The sequence below is a fragment of the Protomyctophum parallelum genome (assembly GCF_964188405.1).
Source record: "Protomyctophum parallelum genome assembly, chromosome: 3".
NCBI classification, from domain to species: Eukaryota; Metazoa; Chordata; class Actinopteri; order Myctophiformes; family Myctophidae; genus Protomyctophum; species Protomyctophum parallelum.
In genome coordinates, this window is record NC_139698.1 from 11,006,154 (window position 1) to 11,029,798 (window position 23,645).

General features: G+C 44.3%; 1 protein-coding gene across 2 annotated transcripts in view; it reads right to left on the reverse strand.

Annotated features, from left to right (window-relative positions):
• Window positions 1-23,645, reverse strand: part of bckdhb (branched chain keto acid dehydrogenase E1 subunit beta) — a 69,033-nt gene that overhangs the window by 3,888 nt on the left and 41,500 nt on the right. For both annotated transcript variants that reach the window (XM_083760681.1, XM_083760680.1), the window contains exon 9: window positions 16,820-16,906. In XM_083760681.1, the coding sequence (XP_083616807.1) occupies window positions 16,820-16,906 (87 nt within the window). The remainder of the gene's footprint in view (window positions 1-16,819; window positions 16,907-23,645) is intronic.

Here is a 23,645-nt window from a genome sequence, read left to right on the forward strand (position 1 = left end):
TGATCTGCACACAGCTCAAGCAACTAAATTAACCCCAATCACACAATGCAAGAACTTACAATGAACGACACACACAGGGCAGTTTTTTGTTCGCACTGCTGTCTGTCTTCATCAGTCTTGACTGAGGCGGGAATTTGACCTCTTCCTCTGAGCAGTGACGGCATTGAAAACTCAGCAGGCCGTGTAATCCCAACTTATTTCTTTCCAAGTTCTGCCCTGCAATGGTGTTGTTGGCTTGGCAGGGCAGAACTTCCATGTTTCTCGGTTTGCATGTTTTCATCTCTTATAAAACATCTGGCAGAGTTTTGAGGGAGACCTAAGTCTGCCGATCGTTTCACAGCTTGTGAACAACACAACTGGAGAAAGTCGGCGTCAGGGAGAGTGCGAGCGGAGCAGGTGGAGTTCACAGGACAGGCAAGGCCAAATGAGGCAGCTTCTTCCAGCACAGACAGCATGTCCTGGGATGCTCCGTCTGATTTGTAAAGGCCGCTCGGCGCTCATATCAAAGATTCTCAACAACGTGAAACTGTTTAGAATGCTGCCTGGAAGTGGATAATAGTCGTGTGAATTTTAGAATGTTAATAACTTCAGGTCAGGAGCCTTCAGGTCTAGCCTCGTGTAGCCAGCCTTATCTGCCTTTGCAATGCAAATTGCCCCAGGCAGATTAAGTCTGGACTCTCTTAATTGTGGGAGGACTTCACGGACCTGAAGTAGTGCAGGACCAACCAGATTCGTCTGGAACCAGGCTATAACCAACAAGGGCCCATTATGCAAATATGGGGCGTGACATTGCAAGAGCTTTGTTCCTTTCTCACAACAAAGATAGATGCCAACATAGCAGTAAACAGGACATTTGTGCTCGTACTATCGAATATATATATACTAGCTAATATATTTAATGCCATTTTTAGGGTAACTGTTGTGTTGTGGCAGTTCCGCGATCTCCCCCAATCAAGAAAGAGCTGCCTCTACACTAAAAGTGGTAGAATTGTTTTTATTAGTTGTCTTTACTGGAAACGGTTAAATGTGTGTGTGGTCGTGGCATTGATCATATGTTATTTATTCTTTTTCCAACTAGTCCTGTCTCTCAGGTCGTATCTTTTATCTGACCTCACCTGGCTTTTTGCTTTCAAAACAGACTATTTAAAAATAATAGATATCCTGGACAATAAAGTCTACTGGAGCAGGATACGCGGAAGCATATATTACTACTGCAGTAAAATGCTTAAACTATGAATCATCGTCAAGTTTTACGGGCCTTCCAAAACAGTGGGTATAAGGCCAGCGGCCTCGTTCATAAAACGGTCTAAAGATTAAATCTAATTCTTAACTATACAAACGGACGATCCAAGTACGTATTCATAACATGGAAATTACAGTATGTCTACGTCCGTGTCTAGATGTAAGTGACTTTCCTGCTGGTCATGTTGTGTATTGTAAGCATCCTCTGAACCGCAGATATTTGCACTAATTTACTGGCATTTTGTCAATTAACCCATTCTGGGTTTGTGTTTTAAGCATTATGTTATACTTTATAGCTATTGAAAAATAGCAGATCTGCAAGCTCATAGCGCGGCACCGATGAGCTTGTAGGTCTGCTAATTTTGAAAAATCGTGAAAATGTGGCGCCAATCTTTGAATATATGTTCTTTCAGAGCGAATGTTTTTAACTCAAATCTTTGCTTCTGGGGGGTCCCTGGATGGGAGTCGTCGGCCAATTACATATAATAATCTTGGGGATCCTTGACATGAACATGTTTGAGAACGACTGACTTAGAAACATAGGGTTTTTCTGAAAACTGTCAGGATTTAGAAGACATTTGTAGAATCGTCCCCAAGTCTAAATGGGTTAAATACATGATGAGAGATGCTATGAATTGTGCACATTTGCTAATATTAACTCAAGCATGGCTGCTATAGGTTTAGGGCAGCTCCAGACAACACCATCAAAGAGGACACATTTTCAGAAACAGGATATTTTTGTTGTATTATTCTTGAGTGGCTCAGAGGTCGCTTTCGTTTCGCAGGAAACGTTTTGTTAGATTGTGTGTGCCGATTTGGCCCCTGTTTTGAAATAGAAGCAAGCGCTGTAATCATGCCATACCTGTACCTGTCCAAGTACATTCCACTCTGGGATTCCTCGCTAAGGGGACTTTCCTGAGGGAACTCGGTGAACTCGTGACGTCGGGTATATCCCAGACGTCACTTAACCACATCCCATCCACTGTGATACAGGCTATTTTACAGTTTGTAACTTGACAGCAAGATGTGTTTTCTGTTTACAGCGCAGCCCTACGAATAGTTGCACATCAAAGAGTACTTTATTTTTCCTGCGGATATACACAACACATTGAAGATACAGATGATGTTCTTTTGCTTGTCATGGTTTCATCCAAATAGATAGGCAGATTTATGCCAGGCCTTTATTTATCCCATGGGGGAAATTCAGTTGTTATGGCAGTAGCCTACTGCAGTTGCTGGACAGATACAAAAAAGAGATGCAGCTAGGAGTACCAAATAATAATAATAATAATAATAATAATGATAATAATAAGGTAGCAACATGCCTGGGTTATGAATATAGTACCAGAAACCAGGAGATCATGAATCAAAGGTGCACTGTGTAGACTGCGGACCTTAAAGTGACCTCATGCTACTTTTTGTGTCAAGTATTTTCAATAAATCTGCCTTAAGTATATCGTGGGAAATGATCCAAGGATTACGTTTAATCATAAATCCAATAACCTTTTTTTATGGGATGAGAACTGTGTCCCAGAACAGACGTACAGAGGAGGGAGCAGGGAGATAAGGGAGGACAAGATTTAGCTGGTGGAGACGTCTGCCTCAGTAAGAGCATGGGAACCACTACAGGGGTGGAGGAACCCTGATGGAGGTCCCACACAGTCAGCTGACTGCCTGGGCTCTGGGCTCGCACTGTGAAAGCTATCTGCCTGGGCTCTGGGCTCGCACTGTGAAAGCTATCTGCCTGGGCTCTGGGCTCGCACTGTGAAAGCTATCTGCCTGGGCTCTGGGCTCGCACTGTGAAAGCTATCTGCCTGGGCTCTGGGCTCGCACTGTGTCAGCGATCTGCTTGGCAGTTCTGCTGCCATCATTTTACCTAGCAATTGGCAGGCTGCTCCACCCGTCTAATTAGCAGTGATTAGGTTTAATGGATGTATATGCTTAGTGCCAGCACCTCCTCTCCTTTCCTCTCCTCTCCTCTCTCCTCGGCCAAGGGAGCAAAGTTCGGTGTTGGAAAACAGACCTATGCAGCAGACTGTGGCGTATTTGGGCAAAGGAGAGCCTATGTCTGCAGTGGTGTGAAAATACCAGAACACTCATGTAGTCATGTTAGTGTTTCACTTTTAGAGTTATTTTCTCCCCCCACTTGATTTATAATGTGGCATGGCTGAACCAGGGGGGCAGTCAGACAGATATTTTGTGAAACCACAAGGAAATCGGGATTTCCTGAAATTTCATATAATGGCCCAACTTCACCTAGACTGTATTACCTTAATAAACATGGCCATGAATACTTTCTGCTTCCAGTCACTAGTTTAAAGTCTCATTTCTAATGTCATAATATTCTTTTTGGAAAATCATGGTCCCATTTATAAAAGAAATTACCATAAAGTCGCGTATGTTCTGAGGGGCGTGGCTACCGTTACAGTCTATGATCGGGATTCCCCACCCACTCGAGTCAAAATAAAAACCAACTAAGAAGAAGGGGGGGGAAGTCCCGCCTCGTTGTCTGGGCCAGCCAAGCCAAGCTGGGCCCAAACGGATCTAGAAAGATGGCGATGTACAATTCAAGGACTGACAAGCTTCATTTTACGTTCATGTTAGACCCCGAGAACGCTTTGTCCATATTTTTTACAGTCTATGGGCTGAACACGTCGTGAGATAGTGGGCTAACTCCAAAGTCTTAAATGGGTAGCCTAAATGTGTGAGGAATTTCTTCCAACAGAAGTCCTTTGCTGTAACCTGTACATCTTAATTCTGAAAGTAAAAAATGGACCCGTGAAATTGAATTTGTTTTAAACGGATCAAAATAATTGAAACTGATCAAAAGAATGCATGTCATGCTTGTTACATATCGCAATCCTTACAAGGAGAAGCAGATGTACTTTAATTGGTCTTCTTGGGTAAATTAGTAATTTTGGTTGAGGTTTCTCTGTGGAAAAGTACAACTTGGGAGTGAGAAAGCAGAGCATGGACGTGCATGAACAGCATGGGCCAATGTGGATGAGGTCCCCAACCTGTTCATTTGACAGGCAGATGGATGAACCATGCAGCGTCGTGCACTCGGAATGGATTTGTCTGGTCAGGCCTAAACATTTCTGTGTATTTTCCATGAACATAACCGGTGCACTCTCTCACAAATTGGCGTCTGTATGGACTTGAAAAGATATCAATTTTTCCGGTTCAACGTAACCCCGCGTTTGACAACACACTGTGCAATGAATGGGTATTTGTTCCAGTAAACCCTTATTTAAACAAGACTGATGAATGGCAGTATTAAAAACAGCAGAGACAGCAGGGCCCAGCGAAAACAAGTCAGGGTCTAATAACAGCGTGGCTTCCTTTAGTGGATCTCAGACGTCATGCTGATCAATCAATCAGTCAACCAAATGGATTTGTCACAACAAAATACAGGTGAAAGTGAGGTGAAATTGGTGTTTATGCAAGGTTCTGCATTTGCAGTTCAAATAGAGTATATAAAGGGAGCATGAGGACATAATATTGATGTCTTGCCCAAATAAGGAGGGATGGCGGATCACAAATCACAATACAATGTGAATAAGATTCACACAATTACGTCCTCGGCCTACTGGCAGCACTGATCGGTGAGATTAGTCGCACAGTCACACACCACCTTCCCCTATAGGTGCCACACAGTAAAAAGTCTGTATTTTAACAATGACTCAATGTTAATGCTCTAGACTAGAGCATTAACAGTGAGTCTAGAGTAGACAGACAGACAGATTTGGGGCACGGTGGCGACGTCGGTCGAGCTGTCGCCTCACAAGCTAGAAGGTCCCGGGAACGCTGTGGCCGTCCGTGTTCTCTCTTCCGTGTCATCAGCGCCCAGACCCTGGGTGGGGTTGGCTAAAGGGCCTTTCTGTGTGGAATTTGCATGTTCTCCCCGTGTCCCCCAAGGTAGGTCCCCTCACAAAAACATGCAGTAATCCTGGTCTCTATACTGCCTTCACCTGGTCAGCCGGGGCGCCTGATGGAGGGGAAAGGAACTGGTTACAATAATCCAGAGTGTGCTGGTGTCCTTTTATCGGTGCTCCATAGAGAGCATATTGACATACTGTATATGTCACAGCGGCTCAGAGGAAACCGCTCCAGAGCGTCATTAGCACATTAGCACAGAAGATCGTTGGCTGCCCTCTCCCCACACCGGAAGACCAGTTCCCGCTGTCTCCAAAAAACACAGGCTGCCGGCGTGGTTGTCCGGACAGGCGGACACCCTAGGCTGCAATGCAAGTCTGACAGCGTGTCGCGGGCTCAAATCCTGATCCCACCTCTGGTCACTAAAAGCCCCAAAATGTATCTAAATAATAAAAATAAAAACCCAGAACATTATAAAGGACATTTCCCACCCTGGTCACTCCCTGTTCAAACTGTTGCCATCAGACAAAACAGACTAAAAACAGTTTCTATCCCACAGCGATAATCACACTCAATGGCTGCTGCTGAAACATAATCTCTTACCGCAATACATGTTCTTGTGCAATACCAGCAGTTGGTTGTGTGTATTTGTTGTATATTAGTTATTTACTTTTAGCTTATTTATAGATTGTTTTGCTCATATATATAATATATATATATTTCTTTTTAACTTTCGTGATTTGATGCGCTCAGTTCAGGGTTCTCCGCTGAAGGGAGAGTAGTGCCCAGGGTTACAGCTTAGGCAATTAGCACCGGGTGAATAAAATGAGTTCGAAAATCGTGGAATAAAATAAAATAAAACACACCGTGTGAACTGAGCGGTGTGTGTGTGTGTGTGTGTGTGTACTGTGCAATTGTTATAGTGGTCAGTGTGAAGCTCAACAGCTGTACTGTAGCCCTTTAAGCTGCTCAACAGTGCCACTATAGGACACCCAGCAGTATTGCAGCTGTCTGTTCTCAAACAAACATGCATACAAACATAGGGACAGACACACATGTTCATTGAAGCGGTTAGGCACTGCAAAATAGAAAAGCAAAAGACACACAGACAGACAAAGACACACAGACAGACAGTACCAGGGAGTTTGCCCTTTTGTCTGGATCAGAACTGTAATCACCTCTAAATACACTTACGGGAAGTAGGAGAAAAGTACAGTAGTCTGGTAGGCTGCCACCACAGCTGGACAGAGAACGGCCACACAACTCAGATTTCACTCAAATCGGTGTTTATCTTTTGGGAAGTGCATCATTATATGTAATATGCCTTAAATGTCAGAATAAAAATATGACAACATTGGCAGCACCAAAACGCTGCAATGAGGCTTGCTTTAAAAATACAGCTCAGATTTGCAGTTGTGATATCGTGTCTGCTGTCACAGTTTGTCACAGACAGCCACAGATTGGGGGGTGCACTCCTTCCATGATGGCAGATAAATGCCAATATCATTCGGTAGACTTGGCCAAGAAAGACAATAACAGGCCTTCGTATTAGCCCAATGTCAACAGAGGAAAGTCTGGGGTTCCAAAACCCCAGACTTCAAAAGCCTGGCTTTGATTCTTGAGCAGAATGTTGTGAAAACCTCTCACCATGTAGTTCAGATCGAATAAAGCAACGGTTTCAGTACAATGTCACTGTATAGTGGATATTGAGTTGAACATCTAAGCTCCTCCCTGCCACAGAAGGGTAAAAAAAGGGGGGGGGGGGGGGGAGTGACATCTTCCCATAGCCGTTTTAGCCTACGTATGGCTTGGTTTTCTAATGTCAGTCTGTCAGCAAGATTCAATGTTGACGCTTATCTTTCTTACATCTCCTCGAAAATGTCTGATTAGCTACAAGCGTGCAACAGTCAAACTGCCAGCTATTATATTGAACGGAGCACACGACTTGGCAGCTGGGATGAATTCTTTCACTGATTTAGTCTAAGCAATAACGGGCTCATGGCCTAATATGAAACTAACGAATAAAAGATGTAGGCTGCATGTCAGGTTGGGAAACAAATCCCAAGGAGTTAGTTGCGTATAGATCTCAAGTCGGGTGTCACATTGTTTTGACATATACAATTGCTTGAATGGTCCTATGGGAAACCTACTGTATGGCTGATCTTCCAGCCAGCAGTTAAAACCGCAACCATGTTTCCAGAGATAAATCAGAGTAAGGGTGGCCCAGGCCGTAGCGTAACGGTCTGGGCACCGGACTGGTAATCCAGTCGCAGTGTGCCGCGGGTTCGACTCCCGGACCCGACACGGCCTTTACTGCATGTCATCCCCCCATCTCTCTCCCGTTTCCTGTCAGCCTACTGTCTGTCCCTTCAAAAATCAATAAAAGGCGTAAGCCGCAAAAATATATCTTAAAAAAAAAAAAAAAATCAGAGTAAGGGCTTGGTACGGTTATATACATAGTTCACAGATACAGAGATGGCAAAAAAAGAGTTAACAACAAATTGACATTTTCATTAGAGCCAAAGTGACCAAAATAAAGGACTTATGGAGCATTGATTGACTTAATCAATTTTGGGCGGAAACCCCTTTTGGTGTTTTAAGCATTCTGTTATACTTTAACTATTGAAAAATAGCAGATTTCTGTGTGGAGTTTGCATGTTCTCCCCGTGTACCCTCACAAAAAACATGCAGTAATCCTGGTCACTAAACTGCCTCCCCCTGGCCAGCCGGGGCGCCTGATGGAGGGGAAAGGAACTGGTTGGAATAACGTGTTCCTTCCACGCGCTACGTCCAACCAGGGAAACTCCCCCCTGTCAGGTGTAAAGGAGCAACTTGGACGTTGCTCTCCCCTTGTCCCCCATATGGGGACTAGGTTGGTGGAGGGTGTGTAGAGCCCAGGATCACATTAGATGATTGACACAGGGGTGAAAAATGGGTTACAAAATCGTGGGATAAAAAAAAAAAAATTAAAAAAGAAAAATAGCAGATCCACAAGCTTATAGCGCGGCACTGAGTGCCGTGCTACGAGCTTGTAGGTCTGCTATTTTTGAAAAATCGTGCAAATGTAGTGCAAATATATATTCAGGGCTCGAAATTGCGACCATTTTGGTTGCAAATGCGCCTGAATTTTAATCTTTGCGACCTAAAAATATATTTGGGAGCACCAGTGCCACTACAAATAATTACTTTGGTGCGCCTGGCTACAACGATCGATTGTAGAAAAACGGGCGCTCTGAGCCGCTCTCTGACATCCAACTCCACTGCACAGCTCCTGTCTGCTAGCTGCACTAGCACTTGATGCTAACAAACCAACGTGTGAAGTGTGTATTGTTCTACTCTTTGACACAACGGTACGGGACAACGTTGAGCACTGCATCGCTCACATTTCAGAGCACCTCGGCTCGCAACTTCACCATGTGTCAGAAAGTACATTTCAAGCGTTCCGATTCAGAAAAGACCGGAGCCAGCTAGTGCTATGCTACGGACTCGCTACGGAGTGGACCGGCTCTGTGTGTGTTTTTGATTGATTGATTGAAATATTTATTAACAGTTTGTAGAATTTACAGTACATTTTAAGCACAAACTCAATACAAAGACTGTCAACTGTGAGTGGACGACCCAATTAAGCATTACACTTGTTTACAACAGGGTCCACATTGTTCAATTCATCAAAACATTTAAAGACATACAAACATTTAGAGACATACAAATAGACATTTCTATGTAGCTAAAGAACAGAACAGGAATTCATCATATGGGAAGCAAAAAAGGGAAAAGATACAATATACAGTGAGGGAAAATGGGGGGGGGGGGGGGTGGGGGGGATTCAGATTTTACAGAGGCCAGTTTCGAATTGCAGCCATCCGTAGGTGCCCTTTGAGAGCGGTTTTGAAGGAGTCAAGGGATTCACATGTCTTAATGACTGTTGGTAGGGCGTCCCACATTTTGGTGGCATAGGAGCGAAAATAATTTAGTCCCTTGTTTGTGCCGAATCTGGGTTGCACATGGTTTGTTGCACTCCCTCTGGTGTTGTGGGTGTGGACTTCATTTACATTAAGGAAGTATTTAGACAGGTACATGGGTATCTTGGTGGTGTATCGAATCTTGTGGACCAGACCCATTGCAAGATGCTGTACTCTGTCGACGACCCTAAGCCATCCCAGCCTGTCAAAGTGGGCAGGGGTGAGGTGGGTTCGGGGGGTGAGGCCAAGTAGGAGCCTGACCAGTTTGTTTTGGGAGGTCTGGAGCCTTGTTTTGAGGGCCTTTGAGGTGCTGTGGTACCAAGAGGTGGATGCATAGTCAAAGAAACCTTGTACGTGTGTGTGTGTGTGTGTGTGTGTGTGTGTGTGTGTGTGAGCGCGCAATCCGCGCATGCGTGTGTGTGTGTGCGTGCGCGCATGCAAGAGAGAGAGAGAGGGAATGAGAGAGAGAGGGAGGGAGAGAGAATAGCAGACTTGTAAGTGTTTCTACATAGCAGCAGACCAGCAGTATTGATACTTTTACTTAAGTAAAACATTAGAGTAATTTTTCCACCACTGATTAGAAGTGAGTAGATATAGCTTTTACATCAAAATTATTTTATATTAGAGATTCTAATTATATGATCTAAATAGGCTATGAAGGTGAAAAACACAAAACAAAGAAAAAGAAAACAGGTGATGTGACTGGCCGGAATCAGTGTAGACTAGAGGGTTCTCATCTGGAGATGTTTGATGCCTCGGTCTCTTTGAAGAGATGGATGGATGAGGGACAGAAAGTCTGGACACTACATTTTAAATTCTGGCATGCATTTTTATACTTTAGTCATTTTATTTTGTAAACCACACGTTATATTATTGTTTTTATGAATGGAAAAAATCGATTACATATTTTTTGGTGGGTGCTCCTAATTTTTTTCTGGTGCTCCTTCATTTTGAAATTGGTAGCACAAGCTATACCAAGTAAAAAAGTTAATTTCGAGCCCTGATATTCTTTCAGAGTGAACGTTTTTAACTAAACTCTTTGCTTCTTGGGTGTCCCTGGAACAACATATTTTCAGATTTACATATAATCGTGGGGTTCCTCGACATGTTTTTGTTTTAGCAGAGCACCACTGACAGGATTTAGAAGACATTTTGTAGAATGGTTCCCAGATCTAAATGGGTTAAACCTAAAGTTGTGAAACCGCTCACTGTGGCTCTAATCAGTTAGATGAAAGGCAGTGCAGGCTAATGACTGAATTGGGCCTGGGGTTATTTCAGCAATCGACTGGAATGGGCTGCAATACGCAGCAGCAGTGGACTGTAGCTTTATAAGCTCCCAAGTGTTACAACGCCCAGTGGTACCTGCATCGCATTCACTATCACTTAAAACCAGCCCTCTTCCATAAACGCTGTCCCTTTGAAGGCCTTTAGTGCACCCCCCGACGGACATGGCCATGGGGAGATGACCACGGTTTTACAGTAGAAGATGGCGCCCATAGGCCAATGCTTCATGCTGCTTCCAACTTCCAACATGCCTGACAGGCAACCCGGTGCTCTGCTTCGGATTCTAAACGGCATTTACAGCCGGAAAAAGAAACAAAAAACATGCAAAGCCTTCATCCCATACCAACACCAACTGGGCTGCCAGTACAGCCTTAAACCTTTGAAGGGTATCCCAGAACCATAGAATGGCTCAGCGGTAAGCAGACTAAGCACTGGCTTGTACTTATATGCCGGGAATCCGCTTGATTTCGATTACAGACAAATAAAGAGAAGTGCTCGCAGCAGTGCAACCAGAACGCAGCGTTCCAAGTGTCTCCTGGAGGACTGTGGTAGGTCTACAGCGAAGATTATTTCACTGACTACTACAGTGTATAATCTAGGTTGGTTGATTGTAGTGGGAAGATGGGGCATGAACTGTAGACCAGACTGTTTAAGAATGCACAGCTGTATCATGCTAAACTATCATCTTTAATAATGCTAGCCTATGTGGGATTTGTGAACAGCAGCTGTTGACCATTTAGGCAGGCCGCAATTCTCCAAATAAACACAATGTTGTGACAACGGTCATTGTGTGATGCAGCGCTTCATTCTTGACAAATACAAATTTACAGGCCAATAGTCTTTTAAATCAAAACGGACAAGTCAAATTAATTTCCTTTAAAAGCGAAACTGACAGGTCAGATTATTTTTTTAAATAACGCATTTTGGGCGGGAACCCCTTTTGGTGTTTTAAACATTGTTATAATTTAGCTATTGAAAAATAGCAGATCTACAAGCTCATAGCGCGCTACGAGCTTGTAGGTCTGCTATTTTTTTTAAATCGTGAAAGTGTGCCTCAAAATTTGGAATATATTTTTTCAGAACAAACGTTTTTAACTCAAATCTTTGCTTCTGGAGGGTCCCTGGAACAACATATTTTCAGATGGGGGTCGGAGGCCAATTACAGATAATTTTTGGGGTCCTTGACATGAAATATTGAAACATAGGTATTTCAGAAAACTTTTTTTCAGGCCTAAATGGGATAAAGGAGATTTTTGACTGAGGTTTGTGGAGTTTGGGAAGGAAGCGTGATTCACCAGTTCTCTCTGTGCATCCCTGAGGTCCATGAGAAGCATTGTCTTTAGCCCCCCCCCCCCCCCCCCCCCACTCTGCCCCGTCCAGGAAGCAGAGAAGAGAGACGATCACCAAGAGGCCAGCCAATGACACATTATTAAACCATGAGGGGCTTTGGGCCAAACGCTGAGCATGGATGGAAACCCTCCAAACTACACCAAACTACATCCAACCAAACATACACAGATCTTTCATTAAAAGCTGAGGCGCAAGGATTAGGCCTAATACACCCTTAGTTGAATCCTTCCAATGCAACAGTAATAGATAGGACTAGGAACAGTGGCTGGACTCAATAAGTTTCCCTGTCAACTTCTCTCCCATTCTGTTAAAACCCATTTTGGGCGGGAACCCCTTCTGGTGTTTTAAGCATTATGTTATGCTTTAGCTATTGAAAAATAGCAGATCTACAAGCTCATAGCACGGCACCGAGTGGCGCGCTACGAGCTAGTAGGTCTGCTATTTTTGAAAAATCGTGTGGTACAAATCTTTGAATATATATTTCAGAGCGAACATTTTTAACTATATTGGCTTCTGGGGGGTCCCTGGAACTTCATATTTTGAGATGGGGGTCCGTGGCCCAATAGAGATAATTCTGGGGGTCCTTGACATGAAAAAGGTTGAGCACCACTGACATAGAACCATGGGGTTTTAAAAAAGAATGCTTTTTTTTAATCGACCTCAGTCCAAAATGGGTTAAAAGCTGAGGCGCAAGGATTAGGCCTAACACACCTTTAGTTGAATCCTTCCAATGCAACAATAATAGATAGGAATTAGGAACAGTGGCTGGACTCTAAAAGTTTCCCTGTCAACTTCTCTCCCATTCTGTTTCGGAACCCCATTCGGAACCCCTTTTGGTGTTTTAAACATTATGTTATAATTTAGCTTATGAAAATATTTATTTCAGAAAACTGGAGGATTTAGAAGATTTTATTTTTATTTTGAGGTCAGGCCTGAATGGGTTAATTTGATGTGACCTTTCCCATCCCATGTAGTGATACAGGGCTCTGATCCTAAAGGCTGCCCACACCAAGAACGATAACTATAATGATAACTGTAAATATAGGGTGGCCGTAGCCGAGTGGGTAGAGACAGGCCGTCTGGGAATTGGTCACCGGCTCCCGTCCCAGCCTGCCTATAGTCCATGTGTGGGCTTAGAGGTGTAGAGTTCCAGTTCGATCGTGGCCTCCCCCTGAAGTGTCCTCGAGTGAGACGCTAAACGCCTAATTGCTCCCGATGAGCAGGTTGGTGCCTTGCATGGTTTTCCCCCGCCATCGGTGTATGTGTGTGTGTGTGTGTGTGCGTGTGTGTGTGTGTGAGAGAGAGAATGGGTGAATGGAATGTACAGTACAACCTCTGTAAAGCGCATTGGATAAAGGCCCTATGTAAATGCAGCACCATTTATTTGTATTTAATTATTTATTCATGTGTCAAAGTGTCCCTGAGCAAGACACTTGCCCTAACTGCTCACTGGGCGCTGTACTATAGCTCCCACTGCTCCTAATAAAAAATTACAATGGGTAAAAATAAATAGGCCCCTTGCAACTGTACAATAAAAAAATGCCAAAGAACAAATTCATTGCAAACATAAAAAAAGAAAGTGAGTCTGACTCCACACTACAACTGTAACGACAACAGTAATGAACGATATAGTTAGGATCACTTTCAGAATGTTTTGATCATTAGCCAGCTCCAGCACAGCACGTTTCTGCTAAAAGCCCTATTCTTAGCCAACTTTCCCTTTCCGTCCCATTATCAACGCTGAGACCACGCCACATCCCAGTTATTTCCCAGTGAGTCACCGTGGTAGCCATCTGGCCGGGGGGGGGAATTAAAAAACTTCAGTGCACTGTGCCTACACATGTTGCGACCGCACATCGCAACATGTGTAGGCACAATGCAAGGAATAAATGCATTCGCCATGTATCCGAAGGAAGTCTGATCCAATCATTTTTAGATTTCTCCAGTTTAATCCTGAGTTTAAGTTTTGTTGTGTTCAAGATCTGATTTTAGGCATGTTTAAGCCTCCAGGAAAATCCGTGTTGAGGTTCTTAATCCACAGTTTTTCATTAAAACGTCTTTGTCCTACTGTCCAGTAGGGATTGTGTTGAAGTCCAGCGCATTTTGAAATCACTTCTTTGCGTGCAAATCCTATGGAATCTTAGTAGTTGTGATTTGACTATCCCTGTGTAGGAGTGTGTCGGGTGGAATGACGTTTTGTGTAATAGGGCGTGGGTGTCTGTTTCTTTAAAGAATACTTTAAAGTCTAGTTCCCATTTGTGTTAAAGTTTGGGCCCTTGTTACATCAAGAAAGTCAATCCTTTCAGTGTGTGTCACAAATGTTATCGTTATGGATCTATGATGGCTATTTAGAACATCAATAAATTCCTGGAAATCTTCTTTGCTATGTTCCCATATTCCAAATATATCATCCAGAAACCTATAGTAATGGGTTGGTTTAAGTCTGCATTTTTCTAGTGCTGTCTGCTCCCATATGCTCATGTAAATGTTTGCATAAGATTGTGCAAATCGCTTTCCCATGGCCGTCCCTTTGATTTGTAAATAAAACTTGTTGTTAAAGGAAAAATCATTCTGGGTTAGATTTAAGTCTAGTAATTGGAGTAATTCCTCCTCTGGTCGGTTTGTGTCTGGGTATTTACTAAAGACTTCTTTAACTGCTAGTAGACCTGCTTCTGTCTCAATGTTTGTGTAGAGGCTGTCTATATCTATCGAAAACAGAAAGGCCTCCTTTCCTACTATAATAGCTTTAATTTTGTCCACAAAATCATAAGTGTCTTTTATAAAACTGGGGTGTTTTATCGACAGTGGGTTTAGGAAATATTCAATAAACTCTGCTGTCTGATAAGTCTCACTGCCACAGTCCGACACAATTGGTCTCCCGGGTGGAATTTCATATGGTATTGTCCATGAATCCGGGCTTTTGTGTATTTTTGGTAAAAGATAAAATATCCTAGCTCGTGGGCTGTCCTGTCCTATTAAATATTGATGTTGTTTGGCATTTATGTGCTTTTTTTCCCTCAGATTGTTTACGATGGCTGTCTCTATGTAAATTGGTTGGTCTAATTTCCTATAATGATCCTAATTGTTGAGCTGTCTCTCACCTTCTAACAGGTATTGGTGTCTGTCCATAATTACTATGCAGGAGCCTTTGTCTGCTGGCTTGATTATGATTTGTTTGTTGTTGATTAGTTCCAAGTGCCCTGGTTTGTTCTGTTGTGAGATTATCTTTTTCCTTAATATGTCCTGGTATGCGTTTTACCGTATTCATGTCCTTCTCGATTAGTTATTTAAGGCTGGTAGGGAGCACCGTCTCTGCAGGTTCCCAGTTTGATCCTGGTCGAAACGGTTGTATTTCCGATCCCTGGTCCCTTCCAAAGTGTGTGGCTAGTTTCAGTCTGCGGTGATACTGGCAGGGGGGGGGGGGGGTGTCTGGAGTCGGTGTCATGTTACCCAGGTAACCTAGTCCGGCGAGCAGCGTGCATGTGTGCCATACACACACACTGACACCTGGACAGGTTACTGTGAATACTCGGGAGACGTCTTTTTGTCACTTTTAATAGGCCAAAAAAAACCTGCTTCAAGATAAGGGACAAAAGAGTGCTGTCCCTTGGTAGCCTTTTCACGGTCCACTTCATAGCCCGCTCTTAAATGCCATTTGTGTTTTTTTTCACAAGTAGTGTAAGTACTGTATCTAACTCAAACACTTTTACAACAAAAGCATCCTTGAGGCGACAGAGTCCCCCAGAGTAAAAACCTTGGAGCATGGCAATCAGTGAATGCACCAACAGCCCACGTCATCTGCGTACGATGTGGAAACATGAATGACTCACCAGATTGGACTGGTCATTAAAGCCCTCAGTGAGAGAGGGAGACAGACTTGCATTTAATGAGAGGAACTGCTGATTCTATGGCATTGAGTCTGAACTCTCTCACCAACACACACACACACAAGAGGTAACACCCAACTACTGTACAGTACATACCATTAGCCAGCCCACAGCGTTTGGAGGAGACAAGTGGGATAGCGAGAGAGTTTGGCTGACCTTCTATGGGTGATTTAAGTCTCTAGACCATTTATTTGAGACCAGACTGGAAATCATTGGCTGCTACCGGTCGCGCGCACACGCACACGCACACGCACACACACACACACACACACACACACACACACACACGGACGGAGAACATGCCACACATACTTTGATCACCGTCGCACCAGCCTTATATAGATGTCACGAGGACCAGATGGGCAGAGAAGGCAAGGAGGACACACTTCTGGTTTACCGTCCTGATAACTAAGAAGATCTCATCGCTCATCTTTGGGCAGAAACCATACAGTATCTCCATATTTTCATCAGCGTCAACTTGAATTATGAACCTGACCTGACCCGTCTTGCACACAGCACATAATCCTATAACTAATTTTGGGCGGGAACCCCTTTTGGTGTTTTAAACATTATGTTATAATTTAGCTATTGAAAAACAGCAGATCTACAAGCTCATATGGCGCGCTACGAGCTTGTACTGTAGGTCTGCTATTTTTGAAAAATCGTGAAAATATTTAGAATATTCTTTTAGGATTTAGAATATATTTTTTTTAAATTTTGTGGTCAGGTCAAAATGGGATAAATCCTCATGGGGGCCTCGTACGCTGGTACCTATAGTATATACTGTACTCTATAGCCAGCAGAGATGGATGTTGAGTGGCAGATCTGTCAGTGCCTCTTACCGTGTGGCTTATTGCCTCTGTAAGCTATAGGCCGTTCACTCCAAGACACAGGTCTGTTTCAGTTTTAACTTTCAGCCAAGTGAGATTATAACTCGCAAATCCACCACCATCCAGAGGGCCTCTGTCGTGTCAATGACCGAATCCCTGATTCCCGAGGGGATTCCAGTAACATGTTACCAGATATGTTTGCATTACCCCCACCCCGCCCCGCACCTCCTCGCAAACAAAGAAGCTCATACATGCACACACATTTACAGGGAAAACACACACACACACACACGGCACAAACATGTGCGCTGCCTGTGTGCACATGCACACAGCGCCGCGCCACACACAAAAAAAAGAAACACACACACACACACACACACACACTCACCTGCACCGTTGCGCTGATTTCAGCAGCAAACCCTCCAGTGATGGGGGCCTCGTGACTGATGAGCAAGCGCCCGGTCTTCACCACCGACTGAAAAAAAGAGAAAGAAAAAAACCCCAAATAAGCCTCAAATGCACATGCTAATCAATACAACAAGTCCAGCACTCAGCTCACTGTGCTCATGGCCTAGTGTTGAATGGATGGGCCCGCTGACAGCATCCAGCCCGGAGGCCTCTGGAACCCATGTGGCTGCATGGCATCATCAGCTAAATGGAAATGCAATACAATGAAGTGAAGTGAAGAGCTAAACTAATTTAATGACGTTTGGCACGCGCATCATCATCGGGATCAATGATTGATAATTGAGACATAGGGTATAGGGATTGTGAAAGGAATAAAATAGATATATAAACTATTTCTGACTGCGTTCATCCATCACTTTGAGATTGGTACCAGCTGGTGCCGGCTTCGCTGACAGACAACCAGGCTGATGATGCCCGCAAAGGAAAACAGAATGCTCTGCGATTTTCATGAGATGTTTTCAACTTGATCGCTTCATCACATTCTTACAGTACATGGTGTGTGTGTGTGTGTGTGACTGTGTGTGCAGTGTGCACGTGCATGCATGCATGTGTGTGTGCACGTGCGCCTGTCTTTGATGCATGAATGTGAGCGGGTATGAAACTGGATATGGAATTGTGAGCCCACAAGTAGGTCTTCTGGGAGACTTCACCGCATGCTCCGACAACACCTCCTCTGCCAAGTCCGCACGTGTGTGCGCACGTGTGTGCATGTGTATAGTGGCTATATTACACATGCACGTGCAGATTTGCACATGCGGATTTGTCTATTATATAGGCAAAAACACGGGTTGGGGGGGCGGGTGCCCTGGACGCATAGCTGGGGGTGTCACATTAAGCGAAGCTTGACACCTCAGCATAATAATAAAACTTACCTTTGAAATGCAGCTCAAAGTGCTTTACAGAGCAATGGAGAAAAAAAGAAAAGAAAAGCCTACACCTGCCTACAGGGCACTTGGATTTGTCTATACAGTATACACACTCAGGCACGCTCAATTAACAACTGAAACCCTGTATACTTTGATGTGGTGCTATTTTGCAGAACGTTCAACAATTTCCAGTGACGGTTCCGCTATTTGTGCTGCTGGCTGTTCGCCCAGGGTCTATATAGGGAGGTAGGGTTCATGTGGTAAAACGCATAATACTAAAAGGTATCTGCGTGTACTGTGTATGCACAATTGATGTGCATTAACATGCATACGGATGGGGGGGATGCGAGACTAAGTGCTGGACGTTCATCTGCCGAGGCCATCCTCGGGTCAGTGGAAGGACGTCAGCAAGTAGAAACTGCTTATTGTGCGGTACACACGTACTATATCTGTTCACTCTCCATAGCCCTGCAAAATGGATGTCTCACACACAGACACACAGGCACGACCTGGGGGTCTGATTTAGGCGGCATGCAGGGCCGAGAGAGAGGACGATCATGGACATTAGAGGTCTTTGCCTCCCAGGCATTTCTCATCTGGGTTTTCTGTAACCCGACATTACTGCAACGAGGATGCCACTGCTCCACCCTTCATCTACCCGAGCATAAAACCCTTTACTATATACTATCATCTGATCTCATCCACTCTGTACGACGTCTCTCCGCTTGTCCTGACCAAAACTATATCTGTGCCCCTGATTTGCAAACTCTAGCAAACCTTCTCTCTCTTCCTTGCATTCCTCTCTTGCTCGTGTCTCTTTTTATTTTTATTTTAGGGATCCTTAATGCACCTTAATCACATAAACTCTATATACTGTATGTCATCATAATTATATGACACTCACCACGCAGTGCAAGTGAGCTTGTACCAGGGCTTTCACTTCTAGTGATTTTTACTAGTTTACTAGTCAACTAGTTAACTACCTATGTACCCCCCCCCACACACACACACACACACACACTTAAAAAAATAAGATATTTGTAAAAAATGGTGTACATTGGTGACTATAACTATAATCTATCTGATCTTGAGGCCTACAAAAAAGGAAATCTCATCAACTAGTACCAACAAGGTCAACTAGTACCAACAAGGTCAACTAGTACCAACAAGGTCAACTAGTACCAACAAGGTCAACTAGTGGATTTACTAGTCGGCTAGTTGAATAGTCGAGCCCTAGCTTCTACATTGGCTGTTTTTGCTATTGGAGCATTTTGAAACTTTGGGGAAATCTTTGAAATGTTTTTTTATATAGATGTTTTAAATTTCAGCCTACAATGACATGCTAAACACCCGTTTGAAAGTAGTTAATAATGGAATGAGTCTACTATGCCACTCTCACATGCATACCAGCGCTAATTTTCCAACGTAGCGGTTTCAATGGGGCCTAATAAAAATATATGCCCGGGGCTTAGCTGTGCAAGCAAGAGTGAAATTCCTGGTGTGATATTCTGGAAGCTGAGTTGAGTTTCCACTGCAAAAATGGGACCACTCAGTTCTCTTTCCCTTCATTTAAAAACACACGCACGCACTCACGCACGCACCCACGCACGCACCCACACGCACGCTAAAACAGAATGTCACCTGCCTCCTCCTCCTCCTGCAAAAGCCACAAACCAAACAAGATGCAGCCAAATGCATCTAAATAACCCCCCTGAAAGTATGCATGACACACGCAGCCATATGGCACTGCAAATTAGGCCTCACATTCTTCCCATGGGGGGGGACCGCATAATATCAAACACAGGAGCGTTCCAGGGCATCCCGCTGATGCTAAAGAGGCAAATGTTTACATTGCTGAGGTCTCTGGTTTGGCTGTGAGGCACGGGCCGACTGTGGTGGACTGTACCACACTGGTAATATGGAGAGCGCTGGCTGAAAGAAACGGCACAGAGTGTCACGATGAGACTCTAAAAGCTTGACTTGTTGCCAAAAGGGGCCTTTTTCCTGGTTCGGGGCACACTGGACGGAATTGTCCTGCAAGGGTGGCTATTTAAGAAGCTGGCAAATCAACACGGAGCAGTCCCGAACTTCTGACAGCATTAATAACGTAGCTGGCTTGAACACTTGATGGCCATGCCAATTTAACCCTATTTAAAACGTAAGAAAGAATCAAGAATCCCAAGTAACCTTGCTGGTTTACAGGTGTAAAGAAGGTGGGTGAAATTAGTTTTTGCGCAAGCTCCATCATTTTGTTGTTTCTCCACAAAATGGAGAAGAAGAAAAGGGATGGGGAGAAAACTCTTAACACTAAAGAAGCAAAATAATAATTTACATAATAAATACACATTATAGCGTAAGGTGCAAAACTGGTACTGTAATTCGGAGGCATCACTGCACACAGCTCAGGGGAACGAGTACATTGTGTTCGCCGCGAATCAGTGATATGACAACATGTTCAGGAATGTCGAAGTTTATAACAACAAGCAGAGAGATGATAACAACACCTGGCAAACTGCAAAGTGAAGAAGCTCAGAGTGCGGGGCTTGAAATCGGGGGGGCCGGTTGTCTTGATATGACATGTTGCTGTTAGGTTTGCCTTAGCGATATATGACTCACACAGGTCGGACGAATAAACAGAGCCGCTGCCCGACTCTGCCCCACCCTGATGCTGACCCCATTCCTCATCTGTGTCTCTCCCGCGCGCACACGCACACGCACACACACACACACACACACACACACACACACACACACACACACACACACACACACACACACACACACACACACACACACACACACACACACACACACAGAATGTGTTTGCATAAGCATTTGAGTTCACCCTGAAACACCAGCACTGCCTCTATCTCCCTGTGTGACAATCAACCAATCAGAAGGAGATCCCCGCATCGTCACGAACAATGCATCAGCAGCGCATTCTTCAGATACTTCTGGCACAAAGGAAGCCTGACACTGTTATTACAATATCGTGGGATAGAATGTCTGTCCCTAGGGCCCCACAGGGGGCGACGGTCGGCAACAACCCAGTTTTGGAGATGCATTCTAAATGCTCATCGCTTTCATAGGGAATGAGTGACAGGAATTGGGAAAGGCCTCAGCTCGGTTGGCAGAGGGTTTTCCAGCCAGCTACTTACTGTCAGCTACTTACTGCCCTAATAATGACAATATGCTTGAAAAATGGCAGAATGTGGTAATGTCTGGGAACACACACAGCCACTGGATACACAGTGGCATAGCGGGTGGGTATGGAGCATTTAGGACGCAAACATACGTACTTGCCAGCTACAGAGGAAAAAAGAATGAGCACATTGTCAATTTAAAACGATGCCGTTCCCACTTTGTAATATTGCTTCATACATAATCACACAGTAATCCTATGCTATTATATTTCACTTGAAGATGGTGTAAAATGGTCTATACAGCTACAGAGATTTGGTATAATATCTCTTAAATAAAACACTTGCCTAAGGGTTTGGATGAACCATTGCAATGTTGCGTCTGCGGTGAATGGAAGTATGCCAAAACTAGAGAACAATGTGAAGAAAGGGAGTAGTAACGGGAGTTTTTTTTGTGTCTCATCTGATTTACACCTTTACTCAAACTGTCTGTCTCCACTCCACACAGATCTATCAGCTCCTTTCTTTCCATTTTACTACAGTATGTGGCATTCATCACCGTCTCTACACAAAAGGCCAATTCTAGTGGCTTCTGTTGTCGGACAACACTGTCAGTCTGGACAGCAGCACTGTCCAATGGGGTTCTTTCCTCGTACTGCCCGTGTCCAGGGCCCTAAGAAATATACCACCACACACACACAACGTATTTGTTTCTTTTCATTTCTTCATGTCTGACAGGAGACTCTGACAAGCACTGCAAGTCGTACACAGCAATTGTGGTTGCAGTCCTTTAACCCTGTTGCTTCCGGTGCAAGATGAGTTCTCAGAGGACAAAACCATCCACTCTCATCGTGTGGCTTGACCCTCGTCTCAAAGGTCATGCTAGTCCTCTTATTTGCCCATCAGAACCAGCCTTTCATCTTGGTAAACTTAAGACTCAGGCTCAGAGTGGAGACAAAAGTCGTACTGTTGAGAGGAGCCACAAGGAGAGGCCCCCCCATGTGAAGACGATCAGTCGAACACATCCAAGGGGTGAGAACAGATTACAAGCTTTGCGTGAGCCGAGTACAAACAAACATGCAATGAATCTTTCAGTACAACCTCAAGTTGACAAAAGGCATGTTGACAGAGCCATTTCATTGTGAGGCGGATGCGTTTATTACAGTGTGGGCCTTGTCTTGTGTGTTGTCATATGAGGCTCCTGGTAAACGTTTGACACATTTGGGACAAAGTAACATCACTGAAGCTCAATGGTGGGTCTCAGGCCAGGAGCATCTATTCACTGGAACAGCACAGAGAGCAGAAGTGGTTTGGAAGAGAGAGAGAGAGAGATGACAGGAGAAGAGAAATGCTGGGTCGCTGTGTCGAGAACTGAATTTGTGTGTGGAGGCTGTGGGAAGTGAATCAGCATTGAGTGTCCTGGAAGTGGCCTAGCTCTGCAAGAAGAGGCTACAGGCGGCTACAATGCAATGACAAAAGGTAAGGAGGGTGAATAGGCGTAAATGACGTTCTCTATCAAACGTACAGAGTCAAAACTGCTGATAACGTAATTGAAAGACAAATCCTAGAGGCACTCAGCCAACAGTTACATGAAAGTGGGAGTCCCTCTGCACATGGTGACTGTACTGTGGTGGAGTTACTGTACAGTATTATGGGCATATCTGTCTGCAACACATCTGCCTAACATAGCAGAAAGTACAAAGAAGCTAAACGCTGCAACAGATCACAAATCCACAAGTTTGGTCCTGGATTCAACTGGTCTGTTGAGGCCAGAAATCACAGCCTTGACACAAGCTCCCAGCTTTAAGAGATTGCTGGTTAAGTTTACAAACATTCATTGAAGCCTTATGGCAAAGTGTTGTGGTGCATACTGCATAATAGTGGTTTCAACCAGTTTCTAAAAACTTTTCTTCTTTTTGTATTACTTTTGGCACTTTCACCTTATTGTTATGGGCTTGCCTGTATGTTATCATTGACTGGGCCTGGCATTATGAAGAGATACTCTCTCATTGTATGTTGTTGAGCCTGGGAGGAGGGGCCAACAAACGGCAACCAACAAATCCTGCTCGTTTCAACAGAATCAAAGCAAAAAGCCTAAACTCAGCCTGCAGGTAGGCTATCTTCCCCATGGGGATATAAGCAATGCTTCCGTAACACATTTCCATATGCTTGTGAATTATAGAAAGTGCTCAAGCGCTCAATGGGATCGGATTGCGTTTGATTGACGAGGGATCAAATCAAGCTCTCCCGGTCCCATCGAGATGCTCTCTGTATACATTCCGCCTCCATGCCCACGCTTGAAGCCGAGTGGGAGCAGGGAGGGCTGCTGGTGGTGATGGTGGTGGCTGGGCCGGGCCGGGCTGGGCGACAGTGGTGGTGGTTTGCAGCTTTAGTGCTCATTGTGCTGCAGGCAGGGCTGTCATTAGGAGCAGAGCCGTTCCGCTGGCTGCAGGGGGAAATGTCATGTTTACTGCCATTCCCAAACACACCCAACGTAATGAGCAGCATGGAGGATCTTCCTCCCTCCATCCCACTGGCTCCCATCCCTCCGAATACTATCCCTCCATATAGCTCATTCTCTCCATCCATGTCCTCTGCATCAGGGATTCCCACATTTTCCATACCAAGAAAAATAGCCATAGCCTCTGGCTTGCAAAATGACTTAAAAAGGGAGGAAAAAAGGAAAAATAAAATAGCGATATTGAGAGCTATTCTCGAAAGATGTTGCCAATAACGACAT